This window comes from Nycticebus coucang, chromosome 4 (genome assembly GCF_027406575.1).
Source record: "Nycticebus coucang isolate mNycCou1 chromosome 4, mNycCou1.pri, whole genome shotgun sequence".
Taxonomy (NCBI): domain Eukaryota; kingdom Metazoa; phylum Chordata; class Mammalia; order Primates; family Lorisidae; genus Nycticebus; species Nycticebus coucang.
In genome coordinates this window covers 147,337,139-147,362,314 of record NC_069783.1, presented here as the reverse complement: position 1 = coordinate 147,362,314, position 25,176 = coordinate 147,337,139, and the positions used below count along the sequence as shown (strand labels likewise).

The 25,176-nt window shown below is 42.1% G+C and overlaps 1 protein-coding gene across 6 annotated transcripts in view; it reads right to left on the bottom strand.

Moving 5' to 3' along the window:
- LOC128583124 (breakpoint cluster region protein-like) overlaps positions 1-25,176 on the bottom strand; it is a 93,137-nt gene that overhangs the window by 42,325 nt on the left and 25,636 nt on the right. For 4 of the 6 annotated variants that reach the window (XM_053587038.1, XM_053587039.1, XM_053587041.1 and 1 more), the window contains exons 2-3: positions 10,029-10,194; positions 9,566-9,669 (exon numbers count right to left, since the gene is read on the bottom strand). In XM_053587038.1, the coding sequence (XP_053443013.1) occupies positions 10,163-10,194 (32 nt within the window). In that variant the 3' untranslated portion in view covers positions 9,566-9,669; positions 10,029-10,162. Of the gene's footprint in view, positions 1-8,169; positions 9,362-9,565; positions 9,670-10,028; positions 10,195-25,176 lie in introns of those variants that run through there. The other 2 variants (XM_053587042.1, XM_053587040.1) reach the window with 2 other exon arrangements.

The following is a 25,176-nucleotide window of genomic DNA, read 5'->3' as shown; positions in this document are numbered from 1 at the left end:
TTCCCAGCTGGGGTACCACACAGGGGTGTGTCACATATCCAGGTTCCCAGCTGGGGGTACCACGCAGGGGTGTGTCACATATCCAGGTTCCCAGCTGGGGTACCACACAGGGGTGTGTCACATATCCAGGTTCCAAGCTGGGGGTACCACATATCCAGGTTCCCAGCTGGGGGTACCACGCAGGGGTGTGTCACATATCCAGGTTCCAAGCTGGGGGTACCACGCAGGGGTGTGTCACATATCCAGGTTCCCAGCTGGGGGTACCACGCAGGGGTGTGTCACATATCCAGGTTCCCAGCTGGGGTACCACACAGGGGTGTGTCACATATCCAGGTTCCCAGCTGGGGGTACCACGCAGGGGTGTGTCACATATCCAGGTTCCCAGCTGGGGGTACCACGCAGGGGTGTGTCACATATCCAGGTTCCCAGCTGGGGTACCACACAGGGGTGTGTCACATATCCAGGTTCCCAGCTGGGGGTACCATGCAGGGGTGTGTCACATATCCAGGTTCCCAGCTGAGGGTACCATGCAGAGGTGTATGTCACATATCCAGGCTGAAGGACTCAGCTGGTACTCAGACTTTACAAACACAAATAATATAATCTAATTGCATTTACTCTCATATTAATACAAAATTTTAAAGAAGAAACTTTAATCATTAATTTTTTCCCCAATGTTTCTTCTAGGAGTTTTACAGTCTCAAGTCTTACAGTTAAATCTTTAATCTGTTTTGAGTTGATTTTGGATACCTATTTTCCAACCTCCCTTTGTTGAAGAGAATATCATTTCCCTATTATGTATTCCTGCCAAAGATCAGTTAATTTTATATACATAAATGTATCTCAAATAGCCCCAAATTAAAAGTATTGCTCAAGGGTGGCACCTGTGGCTCAAAGGAGTAGAGCTCCGGTCCCATATACTAGAAGTGGTGGGTTCAAACCTGCCCTCCGGCCAAAAACTGCAAAAAAAAAAAAGTATTGGTTAAGATGTGGAAAAATTAGAACCTTTGTACATTGTTGGTGGGAATATATATGGTTCAAAGCTGTGGGAAACAGTAAGGACGTTACACAAAGTTAAAAGTAGATTCACTATAGGACCTCTGAATCTCCCTTCTGGGTATATATCCAAAATAATTTTAAAACCCCAGTATCTCAAACAGATCTGTACTCCATGTTTATTGCCAAGATATGGAAAAAAACCTACATGAGTGGATGAACCAATAAAGAAAATGTGGTATATTTTGGAGGGGCAAAAATGCATTTGCATTTTAAGAGATGTTACGTATATATTACTTTTTAAAGTTGAATTGAATTATAGTAGCAATGTGTAGTATGATGCTGGGTCAAAAGATAGGGTCAATCAATTGAACTCTAGTGTAACTATATGACAGGCAGGACAGTCAAATGGCAGAGTGATAGCTGCCCTTGGAGGAGTGCAAGAATTTGGGAGTGGTACTTGAAATCTGAAAACACTGTGAAGGGCAGTGACAATGGAGGCGTGAGTATTCAACACAACCTCTGACACACCTCACTCCTGCTGACACTCCTGATCAGTTTGAGACAAACGGTGTTGTGAAAAGGATTGCCCAGGAATGCAAGTGGAGACTTTGGTCAATGTTGCTCAAGCAGTAGTTCTTGTAACCAGAAGTGTCTGGACACTGACGGTGACCACTTTGAGCACCTCTTGTGACTGCAGAATTCAAACGTGCCTTGTATTCATCTTTTGTTTTTGGCATATACTCGGTCCTTTTCCTTATCACTCTGCAGGTGCCACCATAAGTCAACTTCCCCGCTGAAATTTTAAGCTTGTTTGGTTGTGCCAAATGTGAGTGGGCCTGCAGAGCAAGTGGAACTCTCATATACTACTACTGGGAATATAAAATGGTCCACTTTGCAGAACAGCGTCAGTTTCTTTAAAAGTTCAACATGCACTTATCGTATGACCCAGCTTTTTTACTACTAATTATTTTCTGCCCCCCCAAATGGAAGTGTATGTCCATACAAAGATTTGCAGACTGTTGTTCATCTCAGCTTTTAAAAACAATAGCTTTATTGGGATAAAATTTACCCTTTTAAATTCTACAATTTAGTTTTAGTGTTTTCCCAGTTGTACAACCATCACCACTATCTAATTTTAGAACACTTTCATAATGCCAAAAAGAATCCACGTACCCATTAACTATCATTGCCCAAACCCTTGGTAACCGCTGCTTTACTTTCTGTTTCTATGAATTTGCCTTTTGTGGACACCTGATACAAACAGAATCATAATCTATATGGCCTTCTATGTCCAGCTTCTTTTATTTACCATCATGTTTTCAAAGCTCATATATGTTGTAGCAGGTATCAGTCCTCTATTCCTTTTTATTGCTTAATAATATTGCATTGTATGGAGGCTATGTTAACCAGTTTCATGAAAGTATTTCAAATTATATATAAAACCAGCACGTTGTGCCCCATTAATGTACACAGCTATGATTTAATAGAAAAAAAAACCTTGCATTGTTTTTGGCATATACTGAGTATTATGATTTTAATACAGTTTTTTTTTTTCCTATCTTAAAAGGCATATGCATTTTTGGCACCCTCTGTGCCAAATGGGATGTCATTCAGACTTAAAAAGAAAGACGATGCACCACAGACAACACCACCTACGCACCTGGAGGACATGACGCTAAGTGACACAATGACAAATGATGCGTTATGTCCCTGATAGGATTTGTCTGAACTAGTCATGCTAATAGACCTTGTGGATAGAATGGTGGTTGCCAGGGGATAGGGAGAGGGGAAAATAAGGAGTTTCTGTTCAATGGTCATGAACTTTTAATTACAAAAAATTATCATGTTATAGACACCTATAGAATGACATCATCAGTGTAATTAAGAATACAATATTGTGCACTTAGACATTCATCATGTTAAGTGTTCTTACTGCAAAATAAATATCATTTTTCTTAATTTTTACAAGCATGCCTGGAGCAAAGTTATGGAGTAATGTAAGCTTGCCTTCTTTTTCTATAATTGATACATAACTTTAACAATGCCCAAGCCAGTTTGAGACCCGCCACATCATTATAATGCCAGAGCCCAACTCACGGAAGAATGCGTCCTCCCTACTGCAGGCCCTTAAAATTCAGCTAACTTCCTCCTGGCCTTAAATTTCTGCTAAGTACTGAATTAACTAATGAATAATGAGTCTACATGCTTCACTTTCTGGACCAAACAGGCATTTTGTCATGACTGCCTGGGAAGTACCTTATTTAAAATGATGTTACCGGTCAGATTTCCAGGACTTTAGGTTACTCTTGAGGATATGAAGGTGTTTTTTTTTTGTTTTTGTTTTTCTTTTTGTTTGTTTGTTTGACATCTAATGATGCTACTGGTCATATTTCCAGGACTTTAGGTTACTCTTGAGGGTATGAAGGTGTTTTTTTTGTTTGTTTGTTTGTTTGACATCTAATGATGCTACTGGTCAGATTTCCAGGACTTTAGGTTACTCTTGAGGGTATGAAGGTGTTTTTTTTGTTTGTTTGTTTGTTTGACATCTAATGATGCTACCGGTCAGATTTCCAGGACTTTAGGTTACTCTTGAGGGTATGAAGGTGTTTTTTTTTTTTGTTGTTTGTTTGTTTGACATCTCTATTCAATGGAGCATTTTGTACCTGTGTGCGCTATGTACCAGGCATTAGTGATACAGAGACTACTATCATCAATTTTAATATGTAGTTGCTTCCTGGATGACACACAGATTAAATAGAAAATAAAGATTGATGGGCGGCGCCTGTGGCTCAGCGGGTAGGGCGCCGGTCCCATATGCCGGAGGTGGTGGGTTCAAACCCAGCCCCGGCCAAATTAAAAAAAAAAAAAAAAAAAAAAAAGAAAATAAAGATTGATAAAGGATTTACCAAAAAGCCTGTTAGAGTGTTTATTTGATTCATAAACTATTTTAAGGTAGACAAAACATCTGGCTGTCGGTGTCGCTCGGCCGCTGACCAGCAGGGACGAACACACCAACGCAAACAGCTTTCAGCAGGTTTATTATCGGGGGCAAGCAGCTTGTCCGGGGAGAGCAGGATGGAAAAGCCCTTAACCTTGTTTACAGCACTCTATATTTATACTCTAGGACACTTCCTGTTGTCGGTTTCTTGACCTAGATATCTCTCCAATGAACGCAAAGGGCACGGGCAGCAAGGTTGTTGCCAGGGTGCAGCCGGCGAGCAGGTTTCCTAAAGTACGCCTCCGCCATCCTGTTTTTGTGCCTGATCGACACATTGTATAAGGGCCCTCCACATCTGGCAAATTGTTTTTCCTTACTAAATTAAAATGTTGCAATCTTAACATTTTGAATGGATACCACCTGAAACAAAAATCCAATATACATCACATGATTGAAAATGGTCATGTTTATATCCTTTGCTTGAATACTACTGATAATGCACGAAATAGTTAGATATTAATTCGATATATGGAGTTCAAGGTCTATCTCTTTGATTCGTCTTGCCATTTACTCTGTTTGTGCCTTCTGGAATTAAAAGACAAGACATCTTCTTTCCCATGACAGCCCCTTCAAAACCTTCTACACTTTGATGTTAGGATCAATGATTCCCAGACAACTTGAACAGAAATATTGCGTGTGTTATCAAATAATTATAGAAATAGTTATCGGTGCACTGAATAGTAATGAACTTCAGCAGTGTGAGAATATTAACACTGAGATAATTCCCTTCCCTCACTTTCCTTCTTTGCTTTCTGTTAAATAACTCTAGTTCCAACAGCCTATTTTTTTTTGAGACAGAGTCTCACTATGTCACCCTCACAGCAACCTCACAAACTCCTGGGCTCAAGCAATTCTCTTGCCTCAGCCTCCCAAGCAGCTGGAATTGCAGGTGCCTCCCGTAACACCCACAACATTTTTTTGTTGTTGTTGCAGTTGTTGTTTCTGTCCAGCTGGCCAGGGATGGATTTGAACCCTCCAGCCCAGGTGCACGTGGCTGGCACTCTACCCACTGAGCTACGGGCGCCGTCACCAACACTCTTTTTATATGACAGAGTTTATAACCTTCCCACCATTCTATACCATCTCTCTTGTTTAAGTGTTTCCTGTAATATTTTAGAATTCCTGTTGAAGTGTGCCACTCAGACGCACAGTTACTGAAAATCTTATACAAAAGAGAATAATTCAGATTATCTCCTTTAAGGTCATGGGAATCTAATTGTCCTACCATGAGAGAATAACTGTGATAACTTTTCTGCGTGAACTACCTTCCAACCTGGTTAATACATTTTAAAGTAGTCAATTCATTCTTTCATCCCAGATAAATGGGATTATATTATAATGCATACAGTTTGTATGCATAACTTAATGGCTCATTTCATATTCACTTTCTATTTGATGAAATATCATGAGTATTATTTCTTTTATTCACTCTTTCTTTTCATTCACTCATGAATGCACTGGCTAATACCAATTCAATTTCATCCACAAATTTTAATCCTGCTTTCTGTGATATTTAAGTTAAACAGAGGGTGAGTAGCACAGATACTTTACCTTACTGAAGTAAACCAGTTTTTAAAATTCAATCATGTAAATAGTTATAATTTCACATATTTATTATCAAAATTTTATTAGGCAATCATTCTCACTAGAATAATATGAGAAACGAAAGCCAGAGACCAATTGAACCCAAGACACAACAAAATTCTTATGTTCCCAAAATCTGACACAAACTCTTGAAGCATAAATCTAATCTATTATAAGATGGAGAGAAATGCAGCAATGGAAAGAATATTTAAAACCTCAGGAGGAAAAAAGGAAAAAAAAATCACTTATGTTAACATAAACTGATTTCTTTCACATTATCTCTAAAAAAATAAAATGAAATAGTCTCTAGACCCAACTGTACAGTCTCTATGGAAAGTAGGATGGATGTATCTTCAAAGAACAAAAAGTAGACTCACTTTTGGACCTGCCAATCCCACTGCTGTGTATTTACTCAAAGGAAAACAAAGTCATTCTGTTAAAAAGACATGTGCACTTGAATGGAACTGGACGCCATTCTTCTAAGTGAAATATTGCAAGAATGGAAAAACAAACACATGTGTTCAATCCTAAAAGGGAACTAGTGAATCAATACTTATAAGCACTTACGGAAGTAAAACTCAGTGAAAATCTAACGGGGTATGGGGAGGAGAGGTAGGGTAACCTCACCCCTAACTGGTCAGCACACTTATTCTGGGTAAAGGGCACACTTATAATATCGACTTCAAATGTACAAATGCAAATTATACTCTAAAATTAATAAAAAATTAAAAATAGAACCCAGTAATACTCTAAAAAAATTAAAAATATAATTGAATTAAAATTAAATAATCATTCCACATTTTAGGTTTATTAGAATTATCTAGAAGGCATGCTTGAAATATAAATCACTAGGTCCTTCAAGCTAAAATTATTAAAAGGTAATTTCAAGAAATAGCACACATTTATCGTATTTTTAATAGTTACCAAGTGAGATCTAATTATTTCATCAAGATCTTTAATCACAATTTGAAAAATCAGTTTGAGATGTACTCTCTGGACCCATAGGAATATTTTGGAGACAGATTGAAATACAAGGCTTAAAAATAAGATATACTACCTATGTTGATTTTATTGAAGGGATAAAAAAGCTGAACATAAAGAGATTTGTAAGAAGGGTGTTGATATGATATACATTAATTATTTTACGAAATTAACTATGTAACTGGTGAACAATATGACACAGTCATTTCAGAGGAAGGAAAAACCATGAATTACAACCAGCGGTCTTCAGAGTGGAAACTTGAGGAGTGCCTGATCATTTCATTTCAATACATTTCTGAAAAATTTCAAGGATCTATGAAATACTTCGCATTGAAAGGAGATGATCTTCTAAAGAGAATGGGATAAGGGATGAGTCCAATTTTCAGAAAGCTAATTTTACACTTGCTCTGCATCCTCTTAGATTTCACATAAATCATTTTCTTTTCATTAGTAGAATTCTTCACATTACATAATAATTGCTTTCCTGTAATTAATTCTGAGGAAAGTTTTGTACTGGAAAAATTGAAACATACAATTCAAAAATCTCAGGGCTTTTCACATCAAATTATTCTCATTATAATAATTGTTTTCATATTGCATGTGATAATTATGCTCTACTCATATTTCGAGGGATTAACAATACTGTCCTGACTAATGTGTTCTCAGGGCTTCTTGTGTTATTAGTTGGTATTATGATTAACTGTCAGTATGCTGCGTATGTAGCTGGCAATTCTAACATGTACCTTATCTTATTTCATTATACCTTTATTGTATGTATAATAATTTATTTCATTATATCTTCATTATTTGAGTACTTATAAAAGTATATTATGCTTACTTATTTTGTAATATTTTATAATAAAAACTTCCACAAGTGTAGCAAAGTTAAAAAGTATTGCAAAAAACACCTATATGTCCACTGCCTAGATTTTATCATTAACATGCCTATCTATCAATTCATTTTATTTTTGGATGCCTTCCAAGGTAAAGTGCAGACATTAGCATATTTTCTTTAAATACTAGAAGTCAGCATTTCATTTCTTTCTTTCGAGATAAAATAAAATCCATAAATCTAAGTGTACTTTGCCTAAATTTTGATAAATGATTCTACTTGTATAATCAAATCCTCTGTCCATAGATAAAATATTACCTTATTCTTGAAAGCAAATCCATGCGCTTTCCACATCAATCCCAATTTTAGTTTTCCACTGTTCTAATATGTGTGTCCATTCTAAAACTTCATGTTAATGGAATTGTACAATGTATGAGCTCTTTTGAGTAAGGCTTCTTACCCATGTCAGATGTCATTGCATTTAAATAGCAGGCACAACTTTCATTATGAAAATATGTACATAGAGCTACTTGGGAGGCTGAGGCAAGAGAATCACTTAAGCCCAAGAGTCTGAGGTTTCTGTGAGCTGTGATGCCATGGCACTCTACCAGGGGATGACATAGTGAGACTCTGTCTCAAAAAGGAAGGAAGGAAGGAAGGAAGGAAGGAGGGAGGGAGGGAGGGAGGAAGGAAGGAAGGAAGGAAGGAAGGAAGGAAGGAAGGAAGGAAAAATATGTAAATAGAAACTTCCTGAAAACTCATTACATTCTACTACATTTGTTAAGGCAAAAAAACCTTGAAACTACATGGAAACAAAAATATCCTAAAATTATACTAGTGACAGAAACAATTTTGGGAATAATAGTTTTATTAAATGACAAACATGAAGAAATTGAATTTGAATTTGCAGTTCAACTCATTGTTGGATGGTGTTTCGTTTTCCAAGGTTTTCTTACTGGCAGAATCTTAATTATCAAGAATATATTGTTAAAAAGTCCATGAGCATTTTGAGAGTTAACTGAATAACATAAACTAGACAAACTGTCACAATTGTGTGATTATGAATCTACAGGAAAGCCCGAAGGTATTTGCATATATAACAACACCCAATATCAGATATGTGCACCTCTCAGTGGGCCAGCTGTTTGCTACCATCCCTCCAAACCCCCAGAGCAAACTGAATTTGCTATCTGATAGACCAATATCCCTAGAAAGACAATAACTCTAGTTATAACAGAAGGAATATCTAAACAAGCAAAAAGAAATCATTAATAATAAAATATTTGAATAAAAAAATAAATATATGTAACATGGTAAGAATTATAAGCATTATAGGAGGTTCTAGAATAAACCTGTGATATGAAAGAGTTACAGCTAGATAGCAATAGTCACACGCAGTGTAGATTTAAAATAAACTTTGTTGGGAAAGTACTTCAGTGAAGTTTAAGTAGAGGAACACAACAATATCAAAAGGTTATCCTTGAGCTCACAACTTAGGCTATCACGGATGGGCTGCATCCACGATAGCCGACTTTCCAGTTTATAAGTCCCCACTTTTACAATGATTCACATTATGGGGTCCACAAACAGGGAAGAGTCATGCAAACACGTGAAACTAGAAGTTCTCCGTCTGAGAAAGTGGCCTGAGCAAGAAGGAGTGCTCCAGGAGCAGCCACCGGGTCAGCCTGTCCCTGCCCGGCCACCCCCGACCTGCTGAATCAGCGGTTTAATAATCTGCCAAGAAGAGAAGAAATGACCCTCCAGGACTGTACAGACCCAGCTGTCCGGAGTCCAGACTTCAGTTCTCATAGAACAATTCCACGTTTCTCTGTTCATCTCTGCTTCATTCCAGATCAAAGAGGTTCTGAGACATTTGGGGGATGTGAGATCAATGATATCTCCTCCAGCGGATAACATGGGCAGTGACATACGTAACATGGTGAGAAGGTAACGGTAGGACCTACATCCTGGGAAGACGACAGGAAGCTGACTGGAGATTTTTGTGCAGACTCGCAAGGAAGGGATACATTTACCCCCTCCCCCAGCCTCCTAACTTCTCCATGATTACATGACGTGCTGTCTCAGGAATGAGACGTGTTATTACTTTGACTTTTTCTGGAGGAGTAAGTTGCACAGAAATACAATCATTATTATGTAGTTCCCATGCTTACCATCTGCAGACCAAGGATATCAGCTGTCACCTAAAGGAAAGTCTGTGTCCTCTGTCATGTTTACCCTGGTGCACACCGTCTGAGCAATGACAGCCAGCTATCTGCTGAGGTTAAAGAAAAAAAAATAATTAAAAAGTTGCCTTGATCCTTCCTTTAACACTCTTGGGTGCCGGGGTGGCGCCTGTGGCTCAGAGGAGTAGGGTGCCGGCCCCATATACCAGAGGTGGTGGGTTCAAACCTGGCCCCAGCCAAAAACTGAAAACAAAAGACAAAAAAACACTCGTGGGTGCCTAAGAACGCAGCAAAGCGTGTATATTCATGTGCATTTTACAATAGCTGAATAGAAGGGACTGGCTGATCTTACATGGTTATCACTGAAAAGGCTGGCCGAGTTGGTAGTTTCGTAAGCCAGAAAAAGAATTATGTTGGTTATTTCAGGGGGTTTTTTTGGTGGTTTCATTACCTTGGTGGTTTACAACGTGGATTTAGTGATTTGCAGAGGAAATGCTGGGTAAGGTGCTTTACTGGCTTTGTCAGTCCAGATGTTTTTCCTTCATACATCACTTCATACAGGCATTTGGAAGTGTCATAGGAAGATCAAATTTGTGAGAAAGTTCTTGCTTGTATTTCTAGAGGAAATGAACCGAATACTTCAGCATATTAGCCCTGGGTAGACCAATAATGTTACTTAGATAAACCATTAGTACCAAATGCCGAACCCTCTAACACACGTTCCACAAAACCCAAAAGCTATGTAAAGATGCATTTTTGTCACTTTTGAAGAGTGATGTTCTGTAGTGGTTGTTCTAAAACGGGGATGATTTTGCTGTAGGGACACATGGCAGTGTCTGGAAATGTTTCTGGTAGTCGCAGTTAGCAGCCCTGAGGAATGCTACCGGCGTCTGGCAGGTAGAGGCCAGGCTGCTGCGGAAGACGTTCTGGTAAGGGAAGTAAGCCAGCACAGAAGAACAAATCTCACATGTTCTCACTCGTGTGTGGGAGCTAAATATTAATGCAACTGATGTTATGATGAAGAGAGTAGAATGCTAGTTACCAGAGGCTGGGAGTGGTGGCAGGGAGTCACAGGGGGATCATTAATAAGCAGAAAAAGTTAGAAAAGCAGAAAAGTTTGTACGATAGGGAGGATGAACAATATTTCATAGCACACACACACATCTAATAGTGTTTTATTCTATATAATCAAAAACAACTTAGGGTACACTTAAAATGAATAAAAGCACGGGACTGGAATGTTCCTAGCACAAAGGAATAAATGCCTGGGGTGACGGACACCCCCATTCCCCTGATTTGATTCATACACATTGTGTGCGTGTATCAAAACTTCCCACTTACAGCCTGAAGCGACACATTCGTCCCAAGGCGGTGGCTGTACAAGAAAGCCTGGGAGGAGGCTGGGCCTGCGCGGTGGCCGTGGCCCGCCCGAGGACCCAGCCCATCCCCACCCTGGCGGGGTCAGCAGGGAGGCCTGCCGGCATTCTGCAAGGAGAGGGAAGCCAAGAGGCTCAGTGCCCGACAGGGGCTCTCGGCCATGGAGTGGACCAAGGTCCGGAGTTCCCTGTTTAAAAGGAGCTCTGGCAGCAGAGAAGCAGGGCGTAAGGGATAGAAGGGCACTTCAGAACAAGGACAAAGGCAGGAAGGCAGATGCAGAGGAGCAAAGCCAGAGCTGGATGAGGACAAGAGGCGGCGAGGGAAGGCTGGAAGCACAGCAGACTGCTGGACACGTGGACGACAGAACGGGCTGCGTGGCCATGGCCCCCGGGAAGGGCCTGCTGCGGGGCTCGCCTCCGTTCCCGTGAAGCTCTGTCCTGCAGCAGAGAAGTGTCAGGCAGAAGTGCCTGAGAAGATTGAAACAAAACAAAACAAAACAAAAGCCTGACCAGAGTTGTCAATGAAACCAGCACCTCCCAAACTCAAAGCATCTGAGCAGCGAAATCCTGTTTTGTTCAATCGTCCTGAAGGTTATTACTTCCTGGCAGGGGGGATTCTGAGCGCTAATGACATTAGTCGGTTTGGGCACTCTTATTTACTGGTAGGTATGGTTTGGTTGTTTTTTGATCCCCAGGTCCCTTGCTCCTCTCAGAAAGTTCTAATAACTACCATGCGGTCTGCCGTGCTCCAGCCCACAGGGGCAGTTGAGGCTCAGGACAGTGGAGCTTTGATCATGGTCAGCCTGTATTTGATCCTGCAGTGTCTGGCCCCAGCAGGTTATTAGGAGTGTTCAGAACAATAAAGCTTTAGGAAACTACAAAAAACTCATGTGCAGCCCTTCAATGTACACAACTACTATCTACCCAAACTAATTTAAAAATAAATAAAAATATTTTAGAAGTATGTAATACCCATAACGGCCCACCCAAAGAAATAATTGTCTATTCCAAAACGTCAGTAGTGCGGAGACTGAGAAACTCCACCTCCTCCTCTCTGTGAAATCCATTGCTGATCCGGTTGGTTTTATAATCCTCCCACGGTCAGCCATAAAGCGCATCTGTTCTTGCAGGAATGCTCTGAACTCCAAATAGTCTGGCCTCCTTTTCTTCTCTCCTGTTCTTCCTACCTGGGGTTTTCATTTGGTAGCAAACACACCTGTTTTTCAACGATCTGCATGCTTTGGAGACATTGCTGAAACCCCCCCCCCCCCCTTTTCTAATTGCCTCTTGCCTTGGGGTTTTGGTGACTGACAGACTTCTGTGCTGCTGCCCCAGAGTCTGGTCCCTTGGCAGGTCCCCAGCTCTGTAAGGTACGTCTGACTAACTTGTTCTGGAGCTCACAGCCATTGTACATATGCTGTCCTGTTCAGGGTGTGGGGCGGGTTCCTCAACAGCCCTTGTGGAAGATTCCAAGCTGGGGGATTTTCTAGTTGTCACTTGGAAACTAGCAGAAACTCACCACCAGCCTCCTCTATGATCTGCTACAGCCCCTGGAAGGGATGATTTCCTCCAGAGTTTGATGTGTGGGGGTTAAATGGAGACTCTTTTCAAAACCAGGCACATTGAACTGGTCTGTATCCTTGTATTGCCATCACCTGTCCTATTTAGGCGTTACAGCTACTTACAACTAGTGCCATTTGTGCAAATGTAAAGTTTACTGGGGAAAAGTTTCCCAGCAAAAGATATAGTAAGATACCATATTTCCCAAACCTGTATTATTAGGTAGTTTATTCTAATCAGAGACGGACTATCTGGATTAGGGTCCACTTTTCAATTGAAAAAAAATAAACCTTAATAAACCTTAATAAATAAACCTTACCTATTTATAAAGTTGGTGAATAAAAACTTGCATGTAATTGTGTAATGATGGAAGTTCTCTGATACAGTGAGCCTCTTTCAGAGGGACTTTACCTAACAAATGCACAACGAATCTCCAACAATTAAAAAAAAAAAAAGATTTTAAAATAACAGAATCAGCCTGTCCTACTGAGCTAACTCAAAGCAGATGAACCGAGGTTTTCTAAGTTCCCCAACCCATCGTGTCTGTGTGTTTACGTGTTCGAGGAGGAGGGAAGAGGGAATGAGCTTCCTGAGCATCCAGATCTGTCTCTTCTCAAAAGGCTACAGAAATAAAATATATTTGGAATAATAACCATGTTTAGCAATGTATATTTTTTAGGAGAGAGACCTCTACACCATCACCCATATGACATAATCAATGTGTTCTTCATTGATAATTGAAAAGTTTTACTTGATTGTATGCCAGAGCCATGCTTCCAGAACCATGAAACGTCATGGCTGAATTCAATTTAACTTAATATTGGTGCACCTGTTCTGCTATAAAAGTTTATTGTCTAAATAATAGTGATAAGTGAGGCACACAGGCTTGCGTATATTAACCAGCGTGATGTAAGCATTCCTAATTCTATATGAAATCAGCATGTTGTGCCCCATAAATGCTCTAATGTATATATGATCTATGTGTTTACGATTCAACAAAAAAAGAAAAAAATTACTAGAAAAAAACTAAAAAAATTAAAGAGATGTAGGATAATATTTTCTAAGAGTTCCTTTAGACCTGAAGTATCAGGGTCAGAGATATAAAATAAAATATATTGGCAACATTAAAAAAAATCTGGAACAGTTGGAAGTGCTTGTTTCTTTACCTAGTTTGTGGTCCTTCATGTTTTGAAATTATATCAATCGGTTAAACAAAGTACATGTTGTATATTTACCAACTAGTCAAATTCTTCTGAACTTCCTAAAAAGATATTTCCCAAAATTAATCATCTTATCATTTGAAGTGCATTTCAGTATCATTTATTTACCCACTTAAAAAAAATAAGTTAAACCATGTTAGCCGTTTAGAGGTAGCAGCAGTGAGTCCCTATTTGTGAAAAATTGTCCTAACACCAATGACAGAAACATTTGCATGTGAAAATATCAAACAATTCTATAAAAAATATTCTGCAGTGAGAGTGAGACTGCGTAATACCAAATCTCTAAATTAAACATGACCTGTTGCTGATGGCTTATCTATCTTCCTTCTAATCTCAGATATTTTTATAGTAATGACCATAAAATAAAATCTGAATTTATGTACCAGCAATAGCTTCTTGAAAATCCTGCTAACATGACGTATGTTCAAGAGTCTTCTTATATTATGTTTTTAATTACTATTGTTCTATATAAAAAAAAACTTTCACTAGATTTCCATTAAGTTATAACTATTGATAGATCTATTTTCATGTTCATGAGTATTTCCCATCTGCTTATATATCAATGTACTTCGAATCTCCCTCAGGCTTTGTAAATGACCTATGCTGGTTTTTCCACGGATAACAGATTATACAACATTTCTTTAGAGCAGTCAGGACTCGCCCTACGTGAGGTTGCTTTTTACCGCCTGGAAATACTTGAATATGTTTTACTTCTTCAGTGACTGATTTTTATTTTACTTCTTTATGCAACTCCCACCCCAATTCAGAATTTTAGCTATTTTCTTGAATCACACCTAGCAATTGTGACTAGTATTCAAAGAAATCACTTTTTAGTACTAGTTCAATATTTCAACTTCAGATACCACTGTACATATTTAGGAGACTTCTGCTGTTCCTCATTTCACTACCAGGGAGAGGAATTTTCATTTCATGTAAAATTTGACGCTCCAAAAATTCTTTAAAAACAAATTATATCTATTTTTTCATGACTGCTTTCTAAATTTGTTTGACGTTTTTGTATTTTCCAACATTATCTATAGGTAACCTCTTATTCATTTGTGTACAATTATCTTTGACTTGGCCGTTCAAACTGCCCCATAGATTATAAAAGCATTTACCAGAAATAATATAACTATAGTACCAAATCAAAGAATCCCAGCCATTACTTTTATATAGTGAATTGAGTTGAGAGTGTGCACTGTGCTGATTGAATTTCCTGAGCCCTTTCTTTTGTTGCATTTTGCCTTTTGTTGCCGGGGTTTGTGTTCGTTTTTCTCCAACCACTTGTTGAATGCTCTGAGATCACAATTAAAATTATACACTTTTTCTTGAGTTGGAATATAGGATTGAGTGTGTGAAGAAAATGGTGTGTCAAGTCTGTTGGGTATAATTCAAGAGTTTTGGCGGCGCCTGTGGCTCAAGGAGTAGGGCGCCGGTCCCATATGCCGTAGGTGGTGGGTTCAAACCCAGCCCCAGCCAAAAACCACAAGGAAAAAAAAAAAAAAAGAGTTTTGGTTTATCGAGCTGATGACATGAAGCTGTTTTGATTTTCAAAGTCATGCAAGATCTTGACTTTGGTTCTGTATATGAGGGAGTTTTGGAAGTGAATTTTGAGAACTCATGCCCCTGGTGGGGCATGCGATGGGGATGAGGATGGGCTGCGATGCTCTTTTTTTTCCATAAGGTTATTATTGTCAGTATATCCGTATTTCATACATCATATTTTATATGATAAATTCTGTTGGAAGCCAAACACCGTTATTTTTGGTGTTAATTTTTTGTGTACATGGGCAAATGGGATGAGAGACAGGCCCAGTAGCAGAAAGAACTGCTGTGTTTTGTTTAACAAGTCAGGTGGAGTTGTACTCATCTGTACTCTCCTACATTAAATTCAAAGCTGCATTCATGGCTAAGTAGTTTTCTTTTTTATCTCTACAGAGAATGAAGAATTTTGATGTCTTTTATGACAAATAAAATAAAGGTGTAATGAAAGATTGTACATGGTTTATTATTTCTTAGGATTTTGAAGGTTTGAAGTTGCTATCCAAGACCTTGTAAATACTCTGATTTTTTTTTAGACTATATAAATAAGAAGAAATAGTAACAATTTGCTTTAAACGAGGGGACTTTAAGGAAAAAAAAGAAAGATTCATTGATAATTTGATGCATTGTGTGTTTGTGTATATATCTTTAGAAAGAAACAACTATTTTGAATATTTGAATGGTACAATAACCTGTTCATGGCTAATTTAAATTGATGATAGATTTGTCTTTCATTACATCTAAATTGTGGTATAAATTAAGTTTAAAAAAAATACCTGATAACTATTCATTAAAGCAATTAAAATGCACCATGTGTTCTGTTCATTAGAAATGCAGGAGGGATAATTAATTACCATTACAAATAGTTTGCTCACTACCATCTATCATGAAAATCCATTAATTATGTGTTTTATTTTTCATTCATTAAGAACAATTGACTACAGGTTCCGAGTGATTCATAAGTCTAGGTGTCAACAAAAATAATCGTTTAAAAATAAACTTTACCTGTATTATGTCATTAATCCTTAAAAGTATATTTATCAGGAAAAAACAGCAAACAAGGGTCATCAGGCATTCGAAAATTATATAGAGAAGTAAATTAATCATACATTTAATTCCAGTTTACTGAATGGAAATTGGCTACTTGCATGAATGAAACATATGCATATTTTTTCCTTTTCCTTTTCTTTTTGTGTTTTTCTGCTACTTGGGCCTCTGTGTATTGTATCCCAATAGACGGGGTTCATGGCACTAGAGTTGTCCTCCACTTCTCCTTCCCTCTGGATTATGCTCCTTCACCGCTCATGCCCTCTTCTCAGACGCAAACACAAGGAGACGTAGCGCATGTCCTGGAAAAGCGCTGGTGCTCCTCACCCCATCACAGACTGGACCTGGGAGCGGGAAGCCCAGGTACTTAAGCATGTTATGGAAGAATCTGTGTTTCTTTAATGCATCAGTAAAAGAGGAATATTAAATTGTGCTTAATATTAGAGAATGTACTGCACTAATGTTATTTATCAATCATAAGGGATGTTCTCATTGATTTGAGAAGAAAAATACTGCTAAGGTTTATCATTACAAATACAACACTTTGTATTCATTCATAAGCATTATAGTCACAAAAATAATTAAGTCTAGCAATATGTCAGATTATTTTGGGTGCAAGATTTGTTTATTTACACCCAAACTTTGGTATTTCCTAGAAAAGGTTGTTGGTACTCATATATGTGGAAGAAAGTGAATTCTTCTTTTGACTAGATTTTTTCCTCCCTGTAAACGTAACTTTGTGGCTTGTCCTCAAGCATTTTCACATGTGCGTACCACCTTTCCTTTTTTATTATGAGTATACTAGGGAGAACAAGTATTTTAGAAGTTTTCAGTGGAAGGAAATCCCTACAAAAGATAGATTTAGTTGGGTTTTTGTTGTTGTCGTCATTTTCAAAAGCCTTCCTAGGATTTGAGGGTATAAAGATAAAACATCAAAGAGGTTATTGTGAAAACGCAAGTAGGAGAAATGATGGGACAGATGGAGAATCGGAGGAGAATGACGAAGTGTGCTTAGAACGAATGTTCGCAGCAGAACGCAGACTTGCTACAACAAGTGGCACACGTCACAGTGTTAGTAAGTTCTAATGAAGTGTGGTTTGCAGAACAGCCGTGTTAGCTCAGGCTGCAGTTAGAAATGCAGAAACTTGAGCCTCATGCCCAAACATAAAAAAAGGTAATCTCGGTGGAAATGAAACAGGATTTGGAGGTGATTGTAAGAGGAGTTAGAGGCTAGGTATCATGGCTCGTGCCTATAATCCTAGGTCTCTGAGAGGCCACGGCAGGAGCATCACTTGAGCTCAGGAGTTCCAGACTCAAGTAAGAGCAAGATCCTGTCCCAACTAAAAAAAGAAAAAAATTAACCTGACATTGTGGCAGGTGCCTGTAGTCCCAACTCCTTGGGAGCTGAGGCAGGAGGATCGCTTGAACTCAGGAATTTAAGGTTGCCAACTCGGCTGAGGCCATGACACTATAGCCCAGGTAAAAGAGAGAGACTATGTCTCAAAATAATAATAATTAATTAATTAAATTTAATTTAAAAAGAGGAGTTAGAGGTCTCTGAGATTTTTTCTTTATTTACTGTCATGAATACAATGAACAGCTTCATATAATGGCACCAAAAAGGAAAGGAGGGGGAAGAGATTTCCTTAGGAAAATACCCCAGGGTGGGGGATTATTGGGTCTGAGGTTACAAACACGGGAATGGTTCTTGAACAATGTCGGCACAGAACTTAGAAAGAAAGACACCCTTCAAGCATGATTTAAAAGGGGGGGTGGGGGGGTGCTGTGAGTAAACTCAGTCTTGCAGAAGCAGAGGAACCTGTGGGTAAGGCCAGGCCCGCCCCAGACCCAGAACGGTACTGCGGCAATTATGGGGCCACTCAGGCCTGACCAAAGAGGAAAGGACTTGGAGCCCCTCCCCAACTCTAGAGGGAAACAGAAGGTTACGTAGAAGACATTTCTCAGTTAGACTTTATCACTACCAGCTCAGCCAGATTTCCTAAACACGGCAAATTAAAGGGATGTGGTAATTCTAGAAAATGCTCCAGGTTTACAGAAAAGGTGAAATTCCTGGAGTTTCAGTCACTGGCTAACTCCTTGACTAACTGGTCCCACATCCCTCCTCCACTGGGCCCATCCCCTCAAGGCACACTCTAGCCTCAATTCCTGAACCACTGGGGGTGGGGTAAGGAGGGTATGCAGAACCATAGTCCCACCCCAAAGCTGGGACCCGACCGGCCCAGGTCGTTCCCCTCAGAAAGCAGCGTCATACCCAACAGGGTCCCTGTCATATAACCACTCATTTCATCACTGACTTGGCCAACTACGGCCAGCCCCCAGGTCTGTACATGGAAACACCTCCCCATCTCCCCAGAGGGACATCTGAGGTTCACCATTTCCGGGGAATGGCTGGCTCAACCTCCCCTGGCACAGACGGTGGAAGAAAACAGAGATGGGGCTTGTAGCCAGAAACTCCCCTTTCCAAGAACTCCTGCCCTCTTTATCAGTGTCCTGCTACATTCCAGAAAGCTCTACTCACTCCAGTTACAGCAAGAGAACAGTTCCCCTCTCCCACCAACAAGCAGAGGGCTGGACGTGCCCGAGGCATTCATGCAAGGACCTGTTTGCAAGAGAGAAAGTGTGTTGACCCAGACCGACCCAGACCTACGTTCACATCAGCCACAGGGCAGAAGCCAAGAGTCCATCGACTGACAGATGGATTAAAAAAAAAAATGTGCTGCACACATACACTGAACATTTACTCAGCCTTAAAAGGGAAGGAAATTCTAACACATGCTACAAGGTGGATGAACCCCAAAGGGATCACACTTAGTGAAGTAAGTTTGACATGAAAGGAGACGTTCTGTATGATTCCGCTCAGGTGAGGTCTGCAGAGTCATGGCAACAGAAACCAGGAAGGTGGTCACTGGGGGCTAGGGAACGGAGGGGGCAGTTATTGTTTGCTGGTATTGAACTTCAGTTTGGGGAAGATGAAAAGATTCTGGAGACGGACAGCAGTGATGGCTCCCAGCACTGGCAATGTCCTTACACCACTGACTGTACACTCAGAAATGGCTAAAGCGGTAAATTTCACATCATGCACAGTTTCGTTTTTGAAAAAAAGCCAAAGCCCCCACCTAATTTAACCCCTTCCAAAAAAGTTTGGACAACACACACTCAGAGACAGATGCAGGATCCAAGCCCTCTCAGGGCGCCCCACGCTTACTGCCAGAAACAACTCTGAGGGGGAGGCTGACAGCTCCCTGCCCGGCCCACTCCACCTGAGACAAAGGGCCCCTGTCCCTGGAAGGAACATCCTCACAGCTGCCCTGTCCCCGCCGTGGGAGGGCATACGGAGCTTGAGGGAATCAGCCTGAGCAGAGAGAGAGCTGGAAGAAAACGTGGATCCTGTTGGACACAGGACAGGCCAAGGGGCTGAAGGAGGCCTGGGTCAGGACCCCAAGAACAGCAGCAGCTCCCACCTGGGGCCTCAGAGCCCAGCAGGTGGAGTAGGGCCCAGCTTTGTGACCTGTGAGTCCTCTTTCTCTATTTCTCATGCTAGGATATCATCTAAAGTATCAATCGAAAAGAAGAGTTCTACCCTTAAAACAAAACCCTATGGAAAAAATCACTGCCTGGAAATGGACACACTGGGCTTTTCCACCTTGGGTGGAAAAAAGCGGCTTTTCATCTTTCACTTCAGCCTCTTAAAACAAAACAAAACAAACATCCAGCCAGCTCATGAAGCAGCCAACATCCTCTCCCGCTATCTGTCATAACAGCAACTATGATAACAACAATAAAATGAGGATGAAAAGAGTGATTAAGCACTCAGGGCGTGCCAGGAGCTGTGCTAAGTGCTTTTGCCGCACGTACCGGCTCATTTAATCTCTGTGGCAAGGCCCCGAGTCAAGGACTACTCAGGTTTTTATTTTACAGAGGAGGGAACTTACCGTATCTCATCCATTCTCAGACATGCATTTCCCCCAAATTCAATGTAATTCAAAACGGGATTTCGCATCTCTGCCTCATACAATGATAACTGGGATTGTGAGGGGACCTTGCCTGACAAGCGAGTCTTAGAGTGAGGGAAATGTACAGAGCACAGTCTGGAACCCAGCTTTGTCCCCTAGAAGTAGGACCCCTGAATCCCTGTGCCCAACCATTCTTCAAGGGAAGAGCTCCTCACACCTCTCGGCCCAGCCGCTGGCCTCCTGCACTGTGCTCACTTGGAACCATCAGGCAGGAGCACAGGTCAACATCAGTGTCATTCACGGCCTAGCCAGCGCCCAGGCTGGCAGGCTGAGTCCTGGAGATTCCTGCTGACGATGGCCATACCCAGGGCCGGGAGTGTTCCCCACAGAGGAACTACAGGACGCTTGGCAGTCTGTAGGGGTCAGCTGTCTAGAGGGAGGGCTGCCACAAAACCCAGGTGAGCAAGGACAGCCAGGCAGGTGAGCCCAACGGTCAGAACGAAACCTGACAAAGGAAGTTTCCTTGGGAAGTTTCCCTTTCACCAAGAAGCCTGAAAGCCTCCCAGTTAGAGAGAACACTCACCGTTCTGCCAGTCCTTGTCCCTCCTGAGGTCGGCGCCATCCTAGCAATTCAGATAAATGCCATTCCTCACATGTCCAAGCGCTCTACGAACAAGATCCTGATTTATGACAATATAATTCACACCCCTGGTCCAGTAACTATTCAGAACAGGGCATGCAGCATGCAGCTGTCACATCTCTTGGCCAAAAAGCAGGTGCACATATTTTCCTCTTCAATGAGGAAACACACCAAAGGACAAAGTCACAAATGCCCCTCTCTGCCAGGACGAGAGAGCAGGTGGCCCAGGGAGATTACGTGTATCAGGAGACACAGAGCCGTGCTCACAGAAGGTCACGATCCACAGAGGCAAGTCTGTGGTGCTCATTCCAAAAGCTCCCTGTGTGTCTAGGACAAGAACTGTGCTTCCACTGGAGAGACTGGCAGCCCTGCTACAGAGAGGCTGGCCCAGATGGCAAAAGGCCCAGAGGGAACTTACTCTAGGCCCTGGCAGGCCTGAGGGTTTTCTGCATCTACACTGCAACAAATGTATGGAGCTTCCCAGACACTCCTGCACTCCCTGCTAAGGCCCTGGAGTCCACAGCAAGGTAGGTGTGTCCCTACAGATGCCAAATATCACAGCAGTTCCCAGGGATACCTGTCAGCAGTTTTCAGCCCAAGGACTAGGAACAGTGAAGGAATCCATCTCTGAACAGAACCTACCCTGTGAGGTCTTGACCCTGTACAAGCCAAAGCACCTGCCAATCCTATCGTAGCTCAGATTCCAGGCTGTAAGTGACCTTTGACCATGTGCCCTGAAGGTTTCTCTTCTTCAGCTCCCTTCCCAGGCCTGGTCATACCAGTAAAGGAGAACCAGGGATGAGAAAAGAGAGCCGTGTTTGGGAAAGTGGCAGGCTCCCTTCAGAGACAGGAGGGTCAGGCCTCCCATCCACGCTTCCTCTCTGGGCTCCAAATCCCTGGGGGAGGCGAAGGGCAGAACCCTGATCACAGGGCAGGGAGGAGAACCAGAAGACAGGGGGGGTTGTTCCCTGGTACTGAGAAGAGGAGCCCAAACCTGGAGGTGAGGACCCTTGAGCCAGTCTAGGGATGCACTGGACAAGAACTGCTCCACGACCCCCATCCCAAGGACCCGGTGTGGCCTGGAAGGTGGGACTGCAGTAAGAAACTCTAAGAAAAGGACAATGTCGGGTGGCACCTGTGTCTCAAGGAGTAGGGCGCTGGCCCCATATACCGGAGGTGGCGGGTTCAAACACAGCCCTGGCCAAAACTGCAAAAAAAAAAAAAAAAAAGGAACAATGTCCACCAAAAGCCACATGCCATGTGATCCCTTTGTAGGAAATGTCTAGAAAAGTCCAATCCAGAGACAGAAAGCAGATCGGGGGTATTGGGACTAGGGTTGGGGATGGTGCACACTGCAGCAGGCAGAGGGTCTTTCTAAGGGGGTGATGGGAATTTCTAGATCAGACAGTGGTGAGGGCTGCACAAGTCGGTGGCTACACTGACCCCCACGGGGTGGTGCATGTTAGATGGTGAGCTATACAGTGTGTGAGTCCAACCTCAACAAAGCTGTTAATAGAGGACACGAAAGGACAGGACAGGACTGACCTCTCTGGGGATGAAATGAAACATGCCATCCAGGATTAGTACACACAATGGGGGTAAATGCCACATACACTGTCCAAGTGACAGAGGCCAAAATCATACATAATGCACGATTCCATTCACACAACGTCCAGGGACAGGCAAAAGCAAAAAGAGAGACAGCGCATCCGTGGCTGCCACGGGCTGCAGGTGGGAAGGTGTTCGACAAGGAACACGGGCCAGGGAAGGTTTGGACCTGCTGTCTATTTTTTTTCCTTTTCTGAGACAGAGTCTCACTCTGTTGCATTGGGTACAGTGCTCTCAGTCAGAGCTCACAGCAACGTCAAACTCTTCAGCAATCCTCTTGCCTCAGCCTCCCCAGTACCTGGGACTCCAGGTATGTACCATCATGCCCACCTAATTTTTCTATTTTTAGTAGAGACAGGGTCTCGCTCGTGCTCAGGCTGGCCCCTAAACTCCTGAGCTCAAGCAATCCTCCCACTTTGGCCTCCCAGAGGCCTGGGATTACAGGCGTGAGCCGCTATGCCCGGCCATCTGCTACGTATTTTGACTACAGTTGCACAACTCTGTCATAACTCACTGAGCAGACCCGTATAACAAAAAGAGTGACTTTCACGGTCTGTAAATGACACTTTCACATATGTGTACATACACACACACACAAACCTAAAATGACATTATGACATCTTTCAAGTCTTTAATATTTTTCAAAAGGAACAAATAATTTACAAGAAATGCATATGTATTTCTCACCTTTGACGCTAAATTTCTTTTTCCTAATGTGGACAGAAATTCCTATAATTGAAAATCTGTGGCGGTGCCTATAGCTCAGTGGGTAGGGCGCTGGCCATATACACCGAGAGTGGCGGGTTCAACCCCGCCCCAGGCCAGCTAAAACACCAATGACAACTGCAACAATAAAATAGCTGGGCGTTGTGGCGGGCACCTGTGGTCCCAGCTACTTGGGAGGCTGAGGCAAGAGGATCGTTTAAGCCCAAGAGTTTGAGGTTGCTGTGAGCTGTGACACCACAGCACTCTACTGAGGGCGACATAGTGAGACTCTGTCTCAAAAAAAAAAAGGGGGTGGTGCCTGTGGCTCAGTGAGTAGGGCACCAGCCCCATATACCGAGGGTGGCGGGTTCAAACCTGGCCTCGGCCAAACTGCAACCAAAAAATAGCCGGGCGTTGTGGCAGGTGCCTATAGTCCCAGCTGCTCGGGAGTCTGAGGCAAGAGAATTGCATAAGCCCAAAAGCTGGAGGTTGCTGTGAGCCGTGTGACGTCATGGCACTCTACCGAGGGCGGTAAAGTGAGACTCTGTCTCTACAAAAAAAAAAAAAAAAAAAAGAAAAGAAAAGAAAATCTGTTAAAAAGAGGAAGGAGAGTTGTTTGGAAAACAAATAGCTAGAGGTGGGAGAGGGGAAATAAATGTAAAACTCTGATGTTAAAAAAAAAAAAAAAATCACTGAATTTGTAGACCCATGTTCCTCATACTCACGATGCCAATGATACCAAACAAAGGTGGGGCAATCTCAGTGTCCATCAGCAGATGGACCGATAAACAAAATGTGGTGTTTACACGTATAAAGGAATGTTACTCAGTCGTAAAAAGAAAGGAATTCTGACACATGGTACAACATGAATGAATGATGAATGAATGATGCATCTTGGGGACATTTTGCTATGTAAAGTAAGCCAGATGCTAAAAAGACAAACGCTGTCTATTCCACTCACACGAGGTCCTGAACATAGTCAGGTCCACAGAGACAGAAAGTGGAACTGAGGTTTCCAGGGGCTGGGGGAAGGGAAAAGAGAGGGGGTAGTTAACAGATCCGAGTGTTGATCACACAAGATGAAAAATTCTAGAGATGGGTGTTTGTGATGACTGCACGACAACGTGAAGGGACTTCACACCACTGAACTGTATATTTAAATTGGTCAAGAGAGCAAATTTTACGGTATGTGTATCTTACCACACACACAACAAAACCAAAACAAACAAACAAAGCCCCAGTGACTCTTTCCCAGTCTGCCATGTGCACTCTGGGCTGACGAGCCCAGCCCACAGCCTTCAACCCACAACCTTCAACCCACAGCCTTCAACCCATAGCCTTCGACCCACAGCCTTCCACCCACAACCTTCAGCCCACAGCTTTCGACCCACAGCCTTTGACTCATAGCCTTTAACCCACAGCAGACTGAGGCTCTCTGCCCTGCCAGCCAACAGGTTCCAGCCCCACGTTCTCACGAATTCCAGAGGGCCTGATGGAGGTTTCTGGACAGCCGCCCCCATGTGCCTTGCAAAGAGCTGGCTGACATATGAAGCTCCACTGACACTGAAGTTCTAGCATGTCTGTTTTGCATGCAGACCCAAAATACCACGCCATCTGGATAGGTGCTTGCCAACAAGAGGCTGGGAGCCAGGGATCCAGGCAAAGGTGAGCAATGGCAGGTTGTCTGCTGCCCAGCTGGGGGAGGAGCTGTCCAGAAAGTGCCCATGAGCCATGAGATGTCACAAACATACAGTGTGGGGTGCACAGAGCAGGGCTTTTGGCAGCTACATAGCCCACGATCCTTCCATTCTCCACGCCAAGCCCTCTCAGTCCCGTGGGGTGGGGCACACTAGACCACTCCACTTCACTGCCAGCAGTCTCACCCTGAGCTATGTGCCAGCTATCCCAGCCTATAGAACCCTGTGGC